This window comes from Podarcis gaigeae (assembly GCF_964106915.1).
Source record: "Podarcis gaigeae genome assembly, chromosome: 4".
Taxonomy (NCBI): Eukaryota; Metazoa; Chordata; class Lepidosauria; order Squamata; family Lacertidae; genus Podarcis; species Podarcis gaigeae.
Window position 1 is genome coordinate 74285961 of NC_139677.1, and position 20155 is coordinate 74306115.

Below are 20155 nucleotides of genomic sequence, written 5' to 3' on the forward strand. Positions count from 1 at the left end.
GATACCTGCTGGTTGGAATACAAATTTCCTCCTGCCTTCCAGATGGCAGAAGCATTTGCAGCGTACACCCAAGTTAATTGCTGCCACCTACTGGAGAATTTATGTTGCCGCACTCTCAAGTTTTTGCATTTTTGTAGAGTGCACAAGGCATCCCACCTCACTGACTGCATCCTTGAATTAGCTATGAGTTGCTTCAAAGGACATAGACTAATGATTGTGAGGGGTTACTTGTGCGTAACCTTACTTCAGTTCAGTTAGTTTGCTTACCCCAACCATGCCCAGGGTCGGAGCTCGCCCTCCGTGACCTGTTAGTCACTTGCAGAATCCGAGAGTGGGCGTCTCTTGAATCTCTTCCAGCATAGAAGCTGTTTGACCCCGAGTCTCCGCCTATGTTCTCTGCGCGGAACGCGTCTGCGCAAGTAAGGGGAAGGCAGGGGCGTCCCAGCGCTCTCTCCACTAGATTTGGGGGAAGGGTCTTGGAGCCCTGTCACCAATTCCTCCATCTCCCTCTCTGCTCTATGGGTGTTACGCTGAAATCCTTCCCCCCTGCTCATCCCCTCTCCGGCATCGCTTGGGAGCCCTGCCTCCGTTTCTTGCTCTGATGGCAATTCCCTGACATAGACTTACACTGGCAAATCTAGACAATGGAAGGAGAAGGGCAGCTGTGGATTTACAGAAACTTCTGATTTTCCAGTCTCTTGTTTGTTTATAGAATGTATATTTTACCCTTTGTCAAGCTTGCAGGTACCCCTGGATATGTCACTGGAGGCCTAAGCTTTCTCTGTGACTAAGAAAGCTTATAACCACTCTGTGTGTGGTTGCCCTTGGGGCTGGTTCAGAAGCTCCAGCTGGTGTGGAACACAGAGGCCAGCCTGCTGTCGGAGTACATGTGACAGCATTATTTAAACATCTGCACTGGCTGCCCATCTACTACTGGGCGAGGTTCAAGGTCCTTGTATTAGTTTACAAAGCCCTAAACAACTTCAGTCCAGCATACCTCAGGGACCACTTGAACCCTCATATGCCACCTCAGTCACTAAGATTAACTGCAAGAGTTTCATTGGTTGTTCCCTGAGATAGAGCTCATCCACACTTAGTTTTTGCACCATGCTTTCTAGACACAGGTCTGCACTTTCCCGATCTGTGTCTTTCCCCAGGAAAACCCACTCTTTAACACTGAATCAGAACAAATGGCAATTCAGGTTTCCCACAGAATTGTTTTCAAAATTATTTTTCAGAACTGTCTTTACTTGGACATGGAGCTTTAAACTGTGGACCTATGCCTAGAAACAAGGCACAAAGGGAAGTCTGGATGATCTATAAGTGCGGTTCAGCAACAGCAACAAGAAACCAAGTCTTTAGTGTTGTTGGCCTAGTTCTATGAAATCCACTGCCAACAGAGATTCATCAGGCACCTTCTAAATTTCTGTCTAAAACAGAAATTTGAATAAAAAAATTCCTTCCAGTAGCACCTTAAAGACCAACTAAGTTAGTTCTTGGTATGAGCTTTCGTGTGCATGCACACTTCTTCAGATACACTGAAACAGAAGAAGTGTGCATGCACACGAAAGCTCATACCAAGAACTAACTTAGTTGGTCTTTAAGGTGCTACTGAAAGGAATTTTTTTGTTTTGACTATGGCAGACCAACACAGCTACCTATCTGTAACAGAAATTTGAATGTTGTTTTTCTCCTGTCGTTGTTTATCACCTGTCTGGCAGGTTACTTGATTGGATACCCTGCTTACTAGATTGGATTGCCTGAGGAGCCTGGCCAGTCTTTTGTAATGATAAATACTTAGTTCCTTGGCCATGTCACAGGCTCACACCCTATTCAAACACAGACATACCCTTAAGACAGGATTTGTGAAGGAAAAGACAATGGGGAGGCTTTTCCATTTTCCTTTGACCTTGTAGAGAAAACATTTGGTCAGTTTGGGAATCAAAAATGGTTCCAGGTCGGTCTTCCTGTGCTGATCTATGTAAGAGAGGCCAGTGAAGGCAACACCACAAAGCACCACCTCTTCTCCAAGACTGAGTTGGCCATTTATAATCAGTTCGGCCACCTACTGCAGTCAGTCCACCCACCAGGTGGGGTGATGAAGCAACCGCTTCAGGCAGCGCTAGTGCAAGTCGCCCCAACTGCCGAGGTGGTGCCAAACTGATAAATATACCAGGACTAGGTATTCCTTTGTCTGGCTTTACTCCACGAGTGCTTAGGACTGAACCTCTTGATGCATCGTGATCCGACGCTCTCACGTTAAGAGAAACGCGACCCAGGGCTGCGGGCGCGTTTTACTATTGTGATTTATTGAACTCCTATGCCGCGCTTCCTCCGACGATCACAGGGCGGCTTAGTTCAGTTTGCTCAGCGCCCGCGTTGACAGCCCGCGTTGACAGCGCGCCCTACGTGCTCCCCTGCCTGCCGCGTTGCGCAAAGCAGGCGCTTCCCCGCTCGGACGCCCATTCCGGAGCTAGCTTGGGAGTTGTAGTCTGGCTGCCTCCCGGCGGCGACGCCCACGACGGAGCGCCGAACTACGTTCCCCAGGAGCCTTTGCTCGGGATTGTTTGCTTGCTTCCCCCGCCCCTTTCCCGAGGCGAGGGGGCGTGTGCGCCTCTTCCTTGTAGTCCGGGCGGCGAGAAGCAGTCGGTGGCCGAGCTTCGCGCTTGCTCGCCATGTCGCTGCTGGTGCGCGGGGTTTGCGCCGCGGGCGCCCGGGGCATGTCTCTGCGCGCCGGGCCGCGCTGCTGCTGCAGGAGGAGCTTCTGGGCAGGCGGCTGCGGGGCGCCGCCGGGAGCTTCCCGCTGGGCTGAGAGACTGGGCTGGGGCGCGGCGGCGGCGGCGGCGGTGTTGGCCGGGCTGGGGCTGGCCCGGCGGGCCGAGATGGAGCGGCGGCAGGGGCAGCTGGCTGGTGGCGGCGGCGGCCGGGAGGCGGAGGGCGACGACGAGCTGGCGCTGCGCTGCGAGCGCTTCATGGCGCCGCCGGTGAGCGGGCTGGGCGAGCTGCGCGACCGCCGCGGGGCCATGCGGAGCCGCATGGAGCTGCTCATCATGGAGACGCAGAGCCAGGTGTGCAGCGCCCTGGCCCAGGTCGACCGCGGCGCCCAGTTCACCGTGGACCGCTGGGAGAGGAAGGAAGGTGACCCAAGTTCCGGAGGGGGGTGCCGAGCACACGCACGGAAGTGCACGTCCTACACGTGCACTTCGGGCTCCCGGAGTTATTGTTGTCATTGGCTTTTTTTTTTCCTCCTGGCAAGGGCTCTCAAGATGGCTTGAACCAAAAAAGCGTAGAAAGTAATAACAATTCGATAGAATTTATATGATCTGTTAAAGCAAACGGATCGCTGAAATCGTAGAGCTGGAAGCATAGCTGTCAACTTTCAGATTTGAAAATAAGGGATCAGCAGCGTCACCTGTCCCGGGGACAGTCTATGGGATATCTAGCAATCCGGGATAGCAGCGGGAAACGGCGCTGGAATAAGGGAATTTCGTGCAAAAAAAGAGAAGGTTGACAGCTATGGATGGAAGGGATGCCGAGGGTCATCCAGTTCAAACCCCTGCCATGCAGGGATCTCAATGAAATCATCTAGGATAAAAGCATCACATCAAAGCACCCTCTCCTTAAAGGCAGTCAGTTCTGACCACCTCTACACAGAAAATAAGCCCTGCTGAATTCAGTGGGGGTTTCTTCCTTAAGTAAGCAGGGTTAGGTTTGCAGCCTCATTGATGCAGAATAGTCTCCACTGTACTCAAGGGACTTGGTTCTGTTGTAAGGTCAACCACAAGGTTACTCATGGGGAAATAACCACAAGGTTACTTTCTCATAAGTGTGTACAGGATTGCAAGCACTGCTTGAGCAACACTTTTCAAAACAAAGGCAGAATAGCTAGTTTGGATTTGACTCCCTTCTTCACCCAAAGAGCTGGTGACTTGGAATGTGATTGCAATAAACTAGTGCAAGAGTAAAGGATATGTAACCTGTGTTACCTACACCTGAGTATGGGCCATGTGAGTTTTAGGGGTGCCTGTATATATGTGTGTAACTGCCACAATGTCATGTTTGGCTGTGTTTTGACACCGCTATAGTAAGTGTGAGCTGTTAGCAGGAAGTTTTTAAAGTGAGGATTAATTGCTTTTTGACACCTTTCAGTGGATCTGTCGCAATTTTGGTGAATGAAGACATCACTGTGTTTATGGGTGAATTTGAATCCATTTGTGTTTATAGCTATCAACTAGGACATAGCTTATTTTGGAGCATAAGAGAGTGTGGTCTTTGTGTACATACACTGAAAATGCCTAACATAAGGAAGTTGCAGATTGGAAGGGGTGGGAAGCTTAGAATATCTTATATTTGGGACTTTTTTAGTCCATCTTTTGTGTATGGGATCTGGACTGTATGTTCATACAAGTCTCTTTATGAGAGGGACGTCCTTTAGGGAAGACGGGTAGACATCTGGGAAGTGCGTGCCTTAGATTGATAATTAGAGTTGTAAAAAATTTAATCTTAGAATTTTTAATATGTAATTAATATGAGCGTACCTAACCTTTGAACAGTTTCTGCTTATGACTTTGTGCCCAGGGCTTCAGGGGCTGTTAATAAATGCCTCTCAGTTTTCTCCTGTTAACCATATTTGCTTCTGAATTACCAGATCAGGAACAAAATGTTACCTAACAGAAGCAGAAGAGTTGTGAAAGTCAAAGTTGCACAGTTAATTGAACTAGACCATTTTTTAGAGGCAAAATACCCTTAAATGATTTGTGTTTAATGGGCAGTTGACTTCTGAAGATGAGCGCGACTGATTTCAAGGGAGGGTTTTGTACGATTGAGACCAGTGTGGCATGCAGGGTGCGTGGAGTGAAGCAGATAAGAAAGGAGGGTCCCACTGAGGTCCTATCTGCTCTTTACAAATATCAGAGAACACTGCATCTTTAAAACCAGAAAAAACTATCAGGTCTACTTTTTGTCTTAATGCACATCATTTTTGAGAGGAAGCTTTATAAAAATATCACTTTAAATTTTTTTTGGAAAAAATTAAGAAAAACTTAATTGGTTGATTTTCTTTCTGCTTAATGAGGTGGAAGGTAGTTCTGACTATAGTTCTGCTTAGTAACAGATCGTAGTTTTGTTCACACATCACAATAAGCCAAGGTTATTGGCTTACATTGGGAACCAGCAGCCTACTGGAAGCCACTGCCCAATTACTCCTGCTTCACTCTTCCTTCTTGCATGCCAGGAAGCTGCAATTAAGCTCGACTTCCTGTGATGTCCAAACCCAGGTTTGTTGCTCTTTAGCAAACCAGACTTAACCCATAGTTTGTTGTTGGCTTATAAATGCTGGTTTGTTAGGAGGCAGCAGACCAGGATTCTCCTTGTTTTGGGCAGTATAGAAAGCCACTCTTAATGATGATTTCCTGGGTTGTTTCTCCTTCTTGTGCCTGGGGCAGGGCGAAAAAGGAATAATCTGACTGGGCACAAGCATGCTGCTTATTTCTGAAACCATAATATGCTGGCCATCTTGCGTATTGTGACCTGCGAACATGGTCGGTGACTGTTCCTTACAAGCCTCAGGTCATTAGTAGCCGTCTCTCCATGTAGTAATGCATCCCAACTTGATAGAAGTTTAATTGAAATAATACTTCTGTGAATTTTTCATGCCTCAAGATAATTATTGAAAGTTTTATCATTGCACAGTTTATCCCACTGCTCCCATGATTGAGGGGCATGGATGAAAGGAAGACTTTAACATCAATTTAACTCAACATTCTGACTGCCACCAGTTTTAGCAAAATCATCCACAAAGTGTAAAAGTGTCCAGTCCCACCTGGCCCCTCCTCTGTAGTTTGAGTGCTGCCTTTTCCTGTTCTGAGGAGCCAAGCTACCAAACTGCCTAGGTTTGGATAACTATATGAACAGGTGTCTTTACAAATGGCGTACACTAATTTCGAACTGATTGGTAGTGAAATGAAATCCTGCTTCTTGTTTTAACAGGTGGGGGAGGCATCAGCTGCGTACTACAGAATGGAGAAGTCTTTGAGAAGGCCGGAGTTAATGTATCTGTTGTTTTTGGACACCTTTCTGAAGAAGCAGCTCAACAGATGAGAAGCAGAGGGAAAACCCTGAAGGGCAAAAGTGGTAAGGCAAGTTGCTCTGGAAATCTGGATCTGCCCAAGGCCAGGCTCTGAATGGGAGCAAAGCAAGGCAGGCTTCAGGCTGCATACAGGGCAAGCTGAGGCAGGGCTCAGGCACAATGCAAGGCTCAGGCTCTGCTATAGGTGCATAAGAGCTCCAGTGTCACCTCAGCAAAAAACAAACCAAGACTAAAAAGTTGTGGGTCTGTGCACATTGCTTCTGGGATACACGATGCAGAATTGGAAGCATGGTTAGAAAAAAATGTTTTGTTTTAGAGCTGGATGGTGTTTTCTTTGTTGGCACAGACTTCCTTTATTTTGCCTTATAGGAAAACTGCCTTTTTGTGCTATGGGAGTCAGCTCCGTTATTCATCCAAAGAACCCTCACGTCCCCACCATACACTTCAACTACAGATACTTTGAAATTGAGGAGGCCGATGGTAAGAACAGTAATGAACCAGGAGTGTCTGAATTATATGTGAGTGAAAAAATAATGGAGCCCACCTTTAAAAGGGAGAATTCTTATGCTGCAGTAAGAGATTGAGAATTGCCCTCCTTAACCTCTGCTTGCCTAAACAAGATGATCTGTGGCATGTATAACAGATCTCTACAGCCATGACCTATTAAAGAAGTCAGCAGGAGGGAGAAAAGAAGATTGAGAAGATGTAGGTAGAAAATTTATCTCCTTTATTCCCAGTGAGATGACTTTCTCAAGGAACATGAATTTTACCGATTAACCTAGGTGGTGTGGAATCTGCTTGTCATAACATCCTACACTGGTCTCTTCAGTTTTCCACAACTATTTTAGGAAGCATTTAAGATGCTTTAATCTTAAGGCAGCCCTGTTCAGGGAAGTTTTTAACGTGTGATATTTTACTGTATTTTTGGTTTTTATGGAAGCTGCCCAGAGTGGCTGGGGAGGCCCAGCCAGATGGGCGGGGTATAAATAATAAATTATTATTATAATTATAATTATTATTATTATTATTATTATTATTTATTATTATTATTTTGCAGGGTGTTCTGATATGTATTCTGTGACCAAGGGACAGTAGTGTCAACCTGCCTTTTATATATGAACTTGGTTTTTATTACTTTTTAAAAGAATTTCTCTCATCCATAAGCCTGGGAGAGTGCAGAAGTTAAAATAAGTGCCTTGTATGTAATCAATTTTCTCAACTACCCTTCAAAATTTTCCTCAGATGTATTGGCTAGTATAATGCAGGCAGTTGCCTTAAGTTCACGGTGTGTGTGTGTGTGTGTGTGTGTGTATTACAGATGAGTCAGTAAGTAAATGCATGTAATTATTCATATATTACATGAGTAAGTGTAAAAAAGTGATGAGTTAGAGACTTCCGCTTGCAGAACATTCCTGTCTGCTGCAGCCTCCTGTATACCCTCAAAATCAGCTCTAAGGGGTTGCAGGGCCCTCCAGAGCAGATTTTGTGGGCATGGCAGTGAGGGGAGGAAGGGGAACTCCCATTGCATAAGTGGAGTTCAGGTCGTGGAGCATTGGAAACAGTTCAGATATATCTAGTAACTTTCTTATGGGTAAAATAATTATGTAGTTGTTGTTGGGGGGTTTTTTTGCCCTTAGGTACGACACAGTGGTGGTTTGGTGGTGGAACAGACCTCACTCCAACTTACTTGGACAAAGATGACGCCGTTCATTTCCACAAAACTCTGAAGGAAGCCTGTGATCGGCATAATCCAGAGCTGTACCCCAAGTTTAAGAAATGGTATGTACAAAGCCCTAATCAAATTTTCCTTGAGGAAGGAAGAAACTATCATAAAACATCTTGGAGCTTTTGTCCTATAGTTTTAAAGTTGTCCTCTATCTAATAATAATAATAATAATAATAATAATAATAATAATAATAGTAATAATTTATTTATACCCCACCCATCTGGCTGGGGGGCTCCCAACAGAATATTAAAAACACAATTAAACATGAGACATTAAAAACTTCCCTAAACAGGGCTGCTCAGCCAATGTCTGTACTCTTGATGTCGTTAAGAACTGAATGGGACCAAAGAGAATTGACTCTCTTCCCTCCCCTCCCCTCCCCTCCCCTCCCCTCCCCTCGTCCTACTCTTCTGCTAAAGGTGGACGTTATGCAGCTGTGCCCCACACAAGGCTGTATATAGTGATGTATTTCAAAATCTGCCGATATAACCAAATTTTTTGTGCCTAACATTCATGGTTGTAGGTGTGATGATTATTTTTATATCAAGCACCGAGGAGAACGACGAGGGATTGGAGGCATATTTTTTGATGACCTGGACTCGCCTTCAAAAGAAGAAGTCTTTCAGTTTGTGCAGAGTTGTGCCAAAGCCATTGTGCCTTGCTATGTTCCCATTGTGAAGAAGCACTGCCATGACACATTCTCACCAGAGGAAAAATTGTGGCAGCAGATCCGCAGAGGGAGGTGAGCTTTGGAAGGCTTCAAACCATGGGGAAGGGGTGCTCTTTTGCTCGTCAGTTGATCAGCAAGATAGCTAATCCAAAACCTTTTTGCCCCCTTTTCATAAAATGTCAGTTTAATACATTTGAAGTAACCATGAACCTTCTTTGTGTCTTTGTTCTAAGTCAGTGGTATTCTAATTTCTTCATCATGCGAAGCTCTACCAGGCTTCTAACTGCCAACCTGTTGAGTTGTGCCCAGAACTTAATCGGAAGACACTGAATTTGTTTCCCTGTTGGCAAGATAAACACGTCCCCACCAAATAAAACTGAACTATATCAGCATACTTGTATCCACAAACTAATGACAGTTTCTGAACAATCTTGTTGCAGCATTTGAAATTCCAAGTGCTGACTATGTCTGATTATCTTTCGATTCTAAAGACAGCCTTGGAGCATGGTTCTGGTTTTGTGAGATCAGGGCGTTGCTTGAAGGGAGAAAACACAGGGGCTGCTTCGTGTCTTCTGATAAACCATGTAGAGGCTGGGATTAGGGTAGTTGAGTTCTGGTTTTCCTTGCACTGAGATAAGGAGCAACAAGCTGACCATTATAACCCCTCTTTTCCCCATTCATTGTGACTGGTCTTTAAGATAGAGAGTTCTCTGCTGTGCACATTTTGAAATTGCAGTCAATGTGACTCTGGCTGTATCCTATAACAGAGCTTTCCAAACTGTGTGTTGTGACACATTAGTGTGTTGGCTGCAGTGTGTATGTGTGTCGTGCAAACGCTCCCCACACTCCTGCCGGCGCTAGAAAGGGGTTTTATTGTGTTTGCGAAATGATGTGTCACCAACACAGATGCTTCAGGTTACAGACTCCACTAATCCAGAAATAGAGCTTCAGGTTAAGAACTTTGCTTCAGGATGAGAACAGAAATCGTGCTCCATGGTGTGGGAGCAGCAGGAGGCCCCATTAGCTAAAGTGGTGCTTCAGGTTAAGAACAGTTTCAGGTTAAGATCATACCTCCAGAACGAATTAAGTTCTTAACCCGAGGTATCACTGTATTTTTGTTTAGCTTTCAACCTCTCTCTCCTTTAATTTGAGACACACCAAAAACTTGTTGTTTCCAACTTTTAAAATGTTACTAAGCATTCGTTTTCTGTCCTGCTTCAAAGACAATGGCTTATACTCTAAGGTAGCAACTAGAGAAGGTGGCAGGAGACCTGTGACCAGTTGAGATTGTGGCCCTGGGAGGGGATTAGCGTATGGGATAAGGATGCTGCTGTAGAGCTGAGAAGGCTTCTGTGGTTGGTTCATGTGTTGGAATGGCAAAATTATGCCTAGGACTCAAATGTAATTTTCAGTCTACTGTGACTGGACTTGAAGGTAGATGTTCATTTGACAGTTCATTCAGACAGCTTATTTGGAAGCCCGTCTTCCTCATTCTTGCAAAAATAAAAGTTTTTCTGTGTTTCCTATTTTGTTCAGGGAGACAATACTGAGCGTTGATTGTTGCACAAATGCTGAAGTAGGTCTCACACTGATGCTCTTTTGTTTCTGAGCCAAGCAATTGAGCAGTTCTTTTACTAGCAATGTTGCTAACCTATGTGCATGGCTGGATTTATTCCAAGTTTCTCTGCAAGCATCGACTTTCAGAATTCAGTTTAAGATCCTTGGACTCTGAGTTACTTTTTTTTTTTTAGCTTATAATGAAGTTCGACCTGAAAATATGTGGAAAGTGCTTAGTAAAATCATGAAGGCTAGGGCTTTTATGCAGGATTTCCCTGGCCATGTACTGGGGTAGAGTTTCCTGCAGAACTTCTTTCCTTTACTTGTAATTAGCAAAGCCAGAATTAGTAACACAGTTTAGGGAAACAAAGTCTCTCTTTCTCCCCTGTGTTCTCCCACAGGTATGTGGAATTCAATCTTGTTTATGACAGAGGTACTAAGTTTGGACTTGCAACACCAGGATCTAGGATTGAAAGCATTCTTATGTCTTTGCCACTCACTGCCAGGTAAGAGCATAATCTCAACTTCTAAACAGAACTTTTCAGGTGTTGCTTGATAGAAAACTAACAAGTTTTGTTGCTTTTTAATTGCAAACAAGATTTCATTGCAGTGAGTTTAAAGAGAGTCCAGCTCCAAATGTGTGCTAGCTAGCTAGCTTTGTTCAATAAGTAGCAGTAACTAGCTTTCTCAGAATCCATATTTCCATGCGCACTAAGCCAACACTAGGTGAAGAATGTCCTTGCCACTGTGAGAAGAACACTTCCATCTGGAGAGACCCGAGAGAGGTGGGGATAGATAGATATTTGCTGCTGCTGGGTGCTTAGTGAATGGGCAACTGTGAGGGAGTGCCATCAGCTGGGTCTTTTTCCATGTTGTGAACCTAAACTCAGTAGTTCCTCAGATTTTTAATTTTGGGGAACTCAGCTGGCTGGTTGGGGATATTGCTACCAATAAGAAACAACTTGCCTTTCCATTGGAAAGTATCCAACTACTGGTTTTGTTCTGCTCCTCTGGATTTGATGCTTAAATGAAGAACACGCCGAGTGTCTGGCCAGTATAAGAAGCTCTGCTTCCCCTAGACTACCTCAGGGTCTGATGAGGGCTCACCTGGGTTTGTGGCCAACAGCCTCCCCCCCCCCCCCCGAGTCCCTCCATCTGCATATTTTCCTGTTGTGGAGAGAGATGCTGCTACCATAAGGGAGGGTGGTTTGGATACTTATCTAGTATGAGGAAGAGATGAAGGATATTCAAAAGTCCTGCTTTACATACAGGTAGACCTTTTCTCATGGAGTTCTTACTGCTTTACTTACGTGTCTTCCTAGCTATCCTAGAGGGTCCCCAACTCTTGGGAGCTGAATTAGGCGGGGTTGAGTGCCACAGGCTGCAGGGAGAGGGGGAAATTGGTGGACACCCCCCTCCCCTCCTCTCTAGTGAATCAAGATCACATAGACACCCATTGGGATATCAAAAGTAGTATGAAACTGTACCGTCTAGAAAGCATGCATCCTGCTCTCCAGCTGAAAGTAATTGTATGTTTGTAATTTTAAAATTGTCTGCAGGTGGGAATACATGCATTCTCCCCCAGAGAATTCCAGGGAAGCTGAAATCCTAGAGGTTTTGCGCCATCCAAAAGACTGGGTGCCCTGACCAGCTGCATCGGCTGCCCTCAGCAGCCATGAAGAAAGGACCCAAACTCCTGCCTGCTTGCTCATCAAGCTGCCATTGTGTGGCAGTTAGTTTTTTTATCTACTTATTCTCTTTATCATGTGCCTTAGAAATAGTGTTTCAATTTTGTTATGTGTAAATATCCATTTTAAAAGCCACACAAGCTGCTCCATTAGCAGTTTCTTGGTGGGAGGATCACTTGACCATTTGTACCGGTATGATACACTGCTGAAAATGCAACAGGCTTGGTGCAGAGGCAGCCCAACAAGGTGAAATGCGCTCAAAATGTGGTCGGCACACACTGCCCTAAAACTCTGCACCGGCTCCTAAGGTTTAGGCCCAAAGCTGTTTTTCCAGGAACCCCCTTTGATTTACCCTCCTGATTGGCATGATTCTTTTATAGGCTATCTTAGCCCATTTCAGCAGTTAAGAGTTGCTTTCTCTTTAAATCCACTTTGTGTCCCATGGGGTCATGTATTTTAAAGCTTGTCCTTTTGATGTGCAATAATTTCTCAAATGAGTAATATGATGGGGAATATTTTGCAATGAGAACAATGTAAAAGAAATTTGGACAGTGGCTTCCCGTCACTAGATCACCAGTTGAGGTTCCTGTAATATGCGTTCACAAACAGTACTGCATAAATTACCTTATATAAAGTACAGTGTATTACGTTTGGGAAAGGGCCGTAGCTCACTAGCGAAGCGGATCCTTTGCATCCAGAAGTTCAATCCCTGGTTTCTCCTGTAGGGAAGAGGGAATCCTTTTGTGTGTGAAACTCTGGAGACTAGCCTCTGTCAGTCATTGTCATACAATACTGAGTAAGATTGACCAAGGGTCTGATATTGTATTGGGCAGCTTCCTATGTTCCTACATATTTGAACATGTGCAAGTTTTTTGAACATTTTCCAAGCAGATGCACAGAGTAAGTAACATTTCTCACTTGCTGGATGATTTTTTTTCAGCCTTTGCCCTCAAGAAGCCTTAACCTTGAGCAAGGGAGGAGTTTCTACAGGCCCAGAAGCATGGCTAAGAGCAGTTGAGCAGTGACAGCTTGGACCAATTTTAGAAGTCGTGCCCTCTTTGTATTTCCCACATTTGTAAATAAAATGAAAAAGCTGCATGGAATAGAATGCATACCTTTCGATTTTCAGTTCTGTTTCGTATTAACATTTGCAAGTGATTCATTCCAAACCTAAAAGTGAGCCTAGTGACACTTGGAAAACGACCGTAGACATGTAGACCGTAGAAAGCTTATTTTTATACCACTTTTCAGCCCAAAAGGCCCCCAAAGCAGTGGCGTAGCGTGGGGGGTGCAGGGGGGGCGGCTGCACCGGGCACAACATCTGGGGGTTAGGGTTAGGGAGCGCAAATCCACGGGTTAGGGGGCACAAATTACTTGCCTTGCCCCGGGTGCTGACAACCCACGCTACACCACTGCCCCAAAGCCTCAATTAATTCAAATTGATCCTGTTTGGGTTGGCAGAATGTACTGTAGGGATGTGTGGTGATAAAAGAATGTCAGCTGAGAATGTCTTAAAAAGAGCAAAACATACTTCTGTCACATCAGATTTATGAAGAAAGGCTTCTCTGATCTCAGGTTTACTGCACCTGCACCTTGTCATTGAAAGGCTTTTCTTAAACACCAAGGCTTAGATTTTACATGTGGAAATGGCTCTATACCTATGGTATGATGTTCTTCTACTTGCATTGTAGCGAAGGTCACAATACGTTTTTAACAACTGAGCCGGACTGTGCTTCCTTAGAATTTTAAGTGGTTGGTTTGTTTTTGGCAAAACCTTCAGTGGTCTCCCTTACTAGAAACCTAGCAGCAGGGCTGTAAAATTCATGATCTGTTAGCCATGCTGGCTAGGGCTGATGAGAGTTAGTGCCCAACAACATACAGAAGGCCACAAATAAACTCCCCTCTGGATTTAAAATTTTCAGTAGTATATTCTGCACTATACTATGCACACACTTGGGAGTAAACCCGCTAGATCTCATTGGAGCACTTCTGAGTAAACATACATGGGATATTTGCCGAGCTTTATGGGTTTCCAAAAATGGATCAGCTCTTTTGTGCAAAAGTCAGTTTTGTGTTTCTGTGTGAATGTGTGTTGTCAATTGTTCCTCAGTTTTTCACCCAGTGCAGAAAATGGAGGAATCTGTGGCAATGGAGAAGCTGGAAGAGTCAGAGAAATTCCAAAGGCTGTCATGTTTTGTAGATTTGACCGAATCCTTCATGATATTCTGCCTCCAACAACATTTGAAAGTTCCCAGTATCATGTGCTAAGCGTGTTGCTTGATAAGTCCTCCAATGCAGTAGCAATGCTATGATTGTTTACATTGCTACCTTTTGAATCTTGAATCAGAACAATTGCACTAGTGTTAGTTGGCTGTAACTATTTGAAAATATTGCTCAAGTTTTGCACAACAGCGTTTCCAATTTCTTCCAAGATTTCTCCCGACCCCAATCATTTAAAACCCCTGGTTTAAAAGGGGAATTTTCCCCCCTTGAATTTTTCCATGTCTTCCATTCTCCCTCCTGCACAGCCTTCAAATCTACAAAACCTAATAACTTATTTAGTTTTCATACAAAATGCTGTTGACTTTAATGTTCTGTTTGCCAGCAGAACTTTACATCCTTTACTGTGAAACTGAATAAAGCAGCTGAGGCTACAAACCTGTGTGCTGGTCATTTTTCTTTCAGGTTTTAGGGAGCTATATTTTCTGGCAGTCATCACAGACGATGAAAAGTCATGAGTAGGTAGTTAGTAATTTAAGTGGTTTATTCTATACAGAATACAAAGGCAATGTGAACATGGGGTCATTCCCAGGATTGGATTCCTCATCGGTGGTCTTGCATGCACATTGCTGTGATGGTTCTTGGGAGTCTGATGTGGCTCTTGTCAGCCTGGTAGGTTCCTCCCTGGGCTTGTGAGCAGGTAATTCATCCCACCCCTCATCCTGATCCACCCAGCTCCTCAAGGACATCTCAGAACTCAAGACACTTGAGAACCACCCAGATAACTTCATTTGCTCATGCCTCCTTCACGGGACACTTACTCTGTATAACTTCATTGTTTATATAAATTCGTGTATATATAATTTTTTAATATATTTTGAAAGTTATCAGTCAGGCTGCCCACTATTGTACCTCGTATTCAAAAGCAAAACTTAAATTTCACTCTTCTAACAGTTCTGTTTTTGTGGAATTTCGAACCAGACCAGTGTTTTGAAAAGGCACTGCTTAGGTTTTGATTCTTCTGGCACATGGATGACCTTAAGCAAAATTCAAAATTATGCATTTAATATATTTATATCCTGCCTTTCTCCCAAGTTGGGATTTGACTACCTTCTCAAACAGCAGCGGTAACTTCAATAGGCATTTATTTTTGAAGGTGCAGACACACCCAAACAAATAGTGCTTTTATTTGCCATAAGATCTCTGCTCTGTGAGGGTGGGTGCAGATGTACCCACTCATCCAAAATGCATCTTAAGTGGTGGTTCTATATTAACTTTTAGGTTCTGTGAAAGTTGGAAAACACACTGCTGTACACAGCTATAGGTAATCTGAGAACAACTTTTAAGAAAGCAGGCTGAGTGTGTTTTGCAGCATGTTGTAGTATGCTCCCTAGGGGGAATTCTGCTTTTCTTCATATCTGTTGCTTTCAAAAAATGATGTAAAAAAAATGTGCTCAATGGCCTTAAATGTTATGCCCTACATTAAGTTGTTAATATTTAAGATTCTTTTTTGGCTTCCCAGATTTTGTTTTGCTCAGTTTCCTGAGTGTCACCAAAAAGATTCTACTACAGAAAGCCCCCAGCAAAGATTCCCAGTGGCGTAGCGTGGGGGGTGCAGGGGGGGGGGCCAGGCGCAACATCTGGGGGTTAGGGTTAGAGGGTGCAAATCCACGGGTTAGGGGGCACAAATTACTTGCCTTGCCCCGGGTGCTGACAACCCACGCTACGCCACTGAAGATTCCTTCTATTTTAAGATACCTGTTAAATTTTCTATATAAACTAGACTAGGTCCATTGAAAAGTGTTTTTAAATAAGAAAAAGCAAAAGTTTCAATAAATACCATGCAACTAGGTGTTGTATTACGGTAGTTATGGATTAAGAAAGCTACCCTGTGACATCAGGGGCTTAATTCAACTGCAGGAAGGGTGGAGAGGAAACTAAAATATTCCTCACCATTAACATGCAACATATTTATTAAATTTTACTATCTAGTTTCTTTCTTTGCGTTTTCTGAATAAGGAAGAGGCAGGAGAGATGTCAGAGCAATGGGTGGGCTTCTATCTAGGCTAAAATGGTAACATGTGTGTGAGAAACCATCCGATACCTTTATACTTCTACAGAAGTAAAACTATATAGGCTGTCATCAGAAGAAAAATATTTCCAAATAGTATAAATGCATGCAGAACACAAAGGTTAACAGGACCAAGACCAAAAAAAACACAGAAGGAATGCGGGTACTTAATGAATCAGAAGGAGGCTTTTGCTTTGCTTAATGAGCAGTATTAAACAATTTAATTACAACCTGCAGCAAAATGTTAAAGACTGCATCTCTCGCTGCTAATCGTTTTCAAGTACGCTTTTTCACGAGGAATTTTCCAGCTCAGCGGTGGCGCGCCGTGATCGTATAGTGGTTAGTACTCTGCGTTGTGGCCGCAGCAACCTCGGTTCGAATCCGAGTCACGGCAAAAGTTTTCACCTTGTTTTCTGGTCTTAAGAAAGCAGGATAGAAACCTGATACAGTAACCACCTTTTGTTTCCAGTTGTTGCTTCTTTTTTCCCCTTTTAGAAATGTTTCCCGTCTTTCTAGAGGGAAAGAATACAATGGAGTCCTCTTTCCTCCAGCCTCTCTAACGCAATTTATCAGGGACGCACAAAGCAATCCATTAAAAAAGAAACCATTTTAGTGCACTGGAGACATGATGCAGAAGGAAGAGACTTTATTTATACATACTGTGCAGAAGCCAATTGCAGGGCAGAGACCATCCTGGAGAACAAAGTAAAGCCTATGGGGAAATTTCCATGAATAAATATAAAAATAAAGCAACTGTTATCTATAAAACTAATGTTTGCCCCAAGGGGAGAAAAGTAGCAAAGAAAAGTTAGCTGGCCCGTACGGGGATCGAACCCGCGACCTTGGCGTTATTAGCACCACGCTCTAACCAACTGAGCTAACCGGCCATAGCTGAAAGAGGCGCTTGGATTTTGCCCCTTCCAGAAATTCAATACTAGTGTGAAGTTTCGCTTTTTTCAAAGTTAGACTATATACAGCACATCGAATTTCCCCTGATGCCCGCACTCTGAAAACACGCATATTTTTCTCATTGCGAAGGGAAATTGGGGCGGTTGCCTGCCCAATCTCATGCACAGGCAGCGGCGGAGAAAAGCAAAAACCCAGGGGAATGATCGCTGCTTGTTTTTCTGCAAAGAATGAATGGTGAGCTCCCTCCGCCTCTCAGCAGCTCACTGCCGCTTCTGCAAGCGAGGGGACCTTCAGCTGGAAGGATCAGAGGTGATAAACTGAATGCACACTAAGAGGGAAGCGAGTTTCACAATTTTATCCTCTCCTCTTAGCTATATTATTCCTTCTGCAAGACCTGAAGCAAAATTAGGAGCCACTCGCTTATTCGGAAGGATCCCGGGTTGGGTTCTGGGGTGCATTTTCCTTGAAATCTCCTAAATCTCATATCATGGAAGGGGAAAATTGGTTTGCAATTCATCGAGCCTTACCGGGATCGACTCCTATATATGTTCCCCACAAAGGGGAGGGTGGGTCTAACATATATCATGCTCATGGCTGTCAACTTTTCCCTTTTCTTGCGAGGAATCCTATTCAGAATAAGGGAATTTCCCTTAAAAAGGAGGGAAAGTTGACAGCTATGAATTCATGCTAAATAAAGCAAGATGTTGTTATTGATTATGCTTGTTGGGTATTTGCAAAATAAAAACAAAACAAAAACCACATTTATTAAGAACATATTTTTTTTTTTACTAAGGTTTGCTAAGTGACAGATAAAGCAGTCTCTGCCCACACACTCAGAATCTAATTGTCATCCTGGCATTTAGACATTCCTGCATTGTGAAATGCAGTAGTTGAATTATTCTTTAGGGGAGGCCTCAATAAAGGTATGATGTAACAATAGGCGCCGTGGCTTAGCTGGTTAAAGCGCCTGTCTAGTAAACAGGAGATCCTGGGTTCGAATCCCAGCGGTGCCTTGAGAGTTCCTTTCATTCTTCCAGTTTAAGCTTTTCCCCCTCCTAAAGAGCTACAGGGGCTGCATCATCATTTGCTTATTCTATCTATGGTTTTTGCTCTGTGGCATCTCAGCTTGAGCAAAGCGTTCCTGTCCCGAGAAAAGGAAGCGCTCAAAGAGAAAGCACAAAGCTCAAGCCGGCCGTTGATGTGCAACAGAGAAAGCAGCACGCTGTCAATCAATCAATCAATCAATCAATCAAACAAGCGGGCTGCCCCGTCCAGCCTAAGTCAGCTCGTCCTGTCAGGGGTCGTTCCCAGCCCAAGGCCAGAAGGTGCAGACAGTGATGGCCCATCAACCACATCTTCAGATACCTACAGAATAGGTCCAGAATTCAGGTGTGGCTGTATGAACAGGAGAGCATGAGGATAGAAGGCTGTATTTGGATTTGATGAATATATGAACTTGGTTTTGGATGATGCTGAGGAGATTCACTCCAAGACAAAATCAAGGACACAGCTGGGTCGAATCATGTTAAAAGGAGACAATATTACTCTTCTACAGTATTTCTAACTAGAAATAGCTATTGAGTCTGTTTTGCTTATTATTTTAATTTTTAAACCTATAGAAGAAAACAGGCGGTGGTTTAATGGTATCACTCCCAATTCTACCATTGGTGTCTGAAGAGTGAAGAATGAAGCCAGTTACTTAATTTGTGCTTGAATAATTTTCAATAACTTTTCTAAAATTGGTGTCGAATGGTAGTTCTTTATAAATAAAACTTTTTATTAGTAAACAAACAAACAAACAAGCTACTCCTCACAACTGCCTCACTCAAAGCTCGCTTACTCACACCTAAGTGGCAGGGCTCAACACCAAGGGGGCGCTGCAAAGATTGTGCATCGGAGCATGTGCAAAGTGCCTGCATTTCACCGGGGCCAGCAAACATGCCTCCACCTTGTCCTCATATCAAACATGAGAGGGCATGGAAGCCTTGGTTTCCATGCAATGGGGGATGATCTGAAAGGGCTCGTGTTCCTTTAAGAAGAATCCCAGGCTCGAATTGACTGCAGACCGTCTCTCCAGATCGCTTTGCTTCTCGCCTCTGCTAGCAGCTTCTGCAGCAATTAGGCATTGCTCCCGCAATGTCTTACTGAAATTGGGTGGGGGCACCTCTTTGGTCCCCGCTCTGTGCTTCTGACCCTTCTGCCGCCGCCTTGGCAATATATCGTTCAGAAAAGTTTGATAAAAATATTTATTTCCTCCAACCTCTGAACACTACATTAAAGAAGGGCAATAATAATAATAATACAGGAGGGAAATATTGTTTCGAATACGTTAATCTTTCTTCAGTCGCAAAACACATCGCAGATTTAAAAAGAATCTACGTGGGGAACTACATAGGGAAATGCAGGCTGTTATTAGCACTGAAACAAAGAAAATGTGTTTGTCAGAAGTGGGATTCGAACCCACGCCTCCAGGGGAGACTGCGACCTGAACGCAGCGCCTTAGACCGCTCGGCCATCCTGACACCTAGAAAATTAGGCTCTCAAACAGGTCCTAGTAATCTCAAACATAATCCAAGATTACATTGAGTACATTCTTCAATCCATACATTTTAAATATGTATGGCATATAAAACAAAGGACTTGCTAACACTCAGTTCACCCTTTGGCAAGCTATTCATGTGTCCCGTGTTTTCCTCTTACACATCTCCCTAGAACACACCCATCAGTCTAGTATTTTTGTTGAACCAGGTAGAGAATCTCTATGCAGAGGTTCCAAGACCATTGCAGGCTACAAAACTTGCTCTATTTATACAAGGTTAGTGAATAGTCTTTTTGCAGTATAAAGCAAGTCCTATTTTCAATTATCGCAAGCTTGCAATTTATGTAGTGCAAGCTTAAATGTCTGATCACCATATGAAATAAAAATGGCCCCAAGACAGCACTCTTTGAGGATCAGATTAATAATTCTTTCATAGCTAATATACTTCCTTTTCCAGAGGAAGCATGATTTAGTGAAATACATTTACAGACACACAACCTGAAGGAAGCTTTGGTGTGTAAATTATTAGGAAACAGATTGAGATAAAAAAATGCAGCAGCAAATTTAGGAATTCATTCTGATCTGAGGCTCCAGTATCCCTTTTGGAACCATTTAACATGAAGGCTGCTGGCCAGAGGTTTAAAGACTGTCTCAAGGCAAATCTTTAAAAATGTAGTATAAACACC

General features: G+C 43.8%; 1 protein-coding gene across 1 annotated transcript; it reads left to right on the top strand.

Annotated features, from left to right (window-relative positions):
• Nucleotides 1-2627: 2627 nt before the first annotated feature.
• On the top strand, nucleotides 2628-14388 carry CPOX (coproporphyrinogen oxidase). The gene is made up of 8 exons (XM_083735149.1): nucleotides 2628-3138; nucleotides 5989-6132; nucleotides 6458-6568; nucleotides 7726-7867; nucleotides 8339-8557; nucleotides 10444-10548; nucleotides 11602-13001; nucleotides 13154-14388. Exons 1-7 carry the CDS (start codon nucleotides 2676-2678, stop codon nucleotides 11687-11689), a joined length of 1272 nt encoding a protein of 423 aa, XP_083591275.1. The 5' UTR covers nucleotides 2628-2675; the 3' UTR covers nucleotides 11690-13001; nucleotides 13154-14388.
• The last annotated feature ends 5767 nt before the right edge of the window (nucleotides 14389-20155 follow it).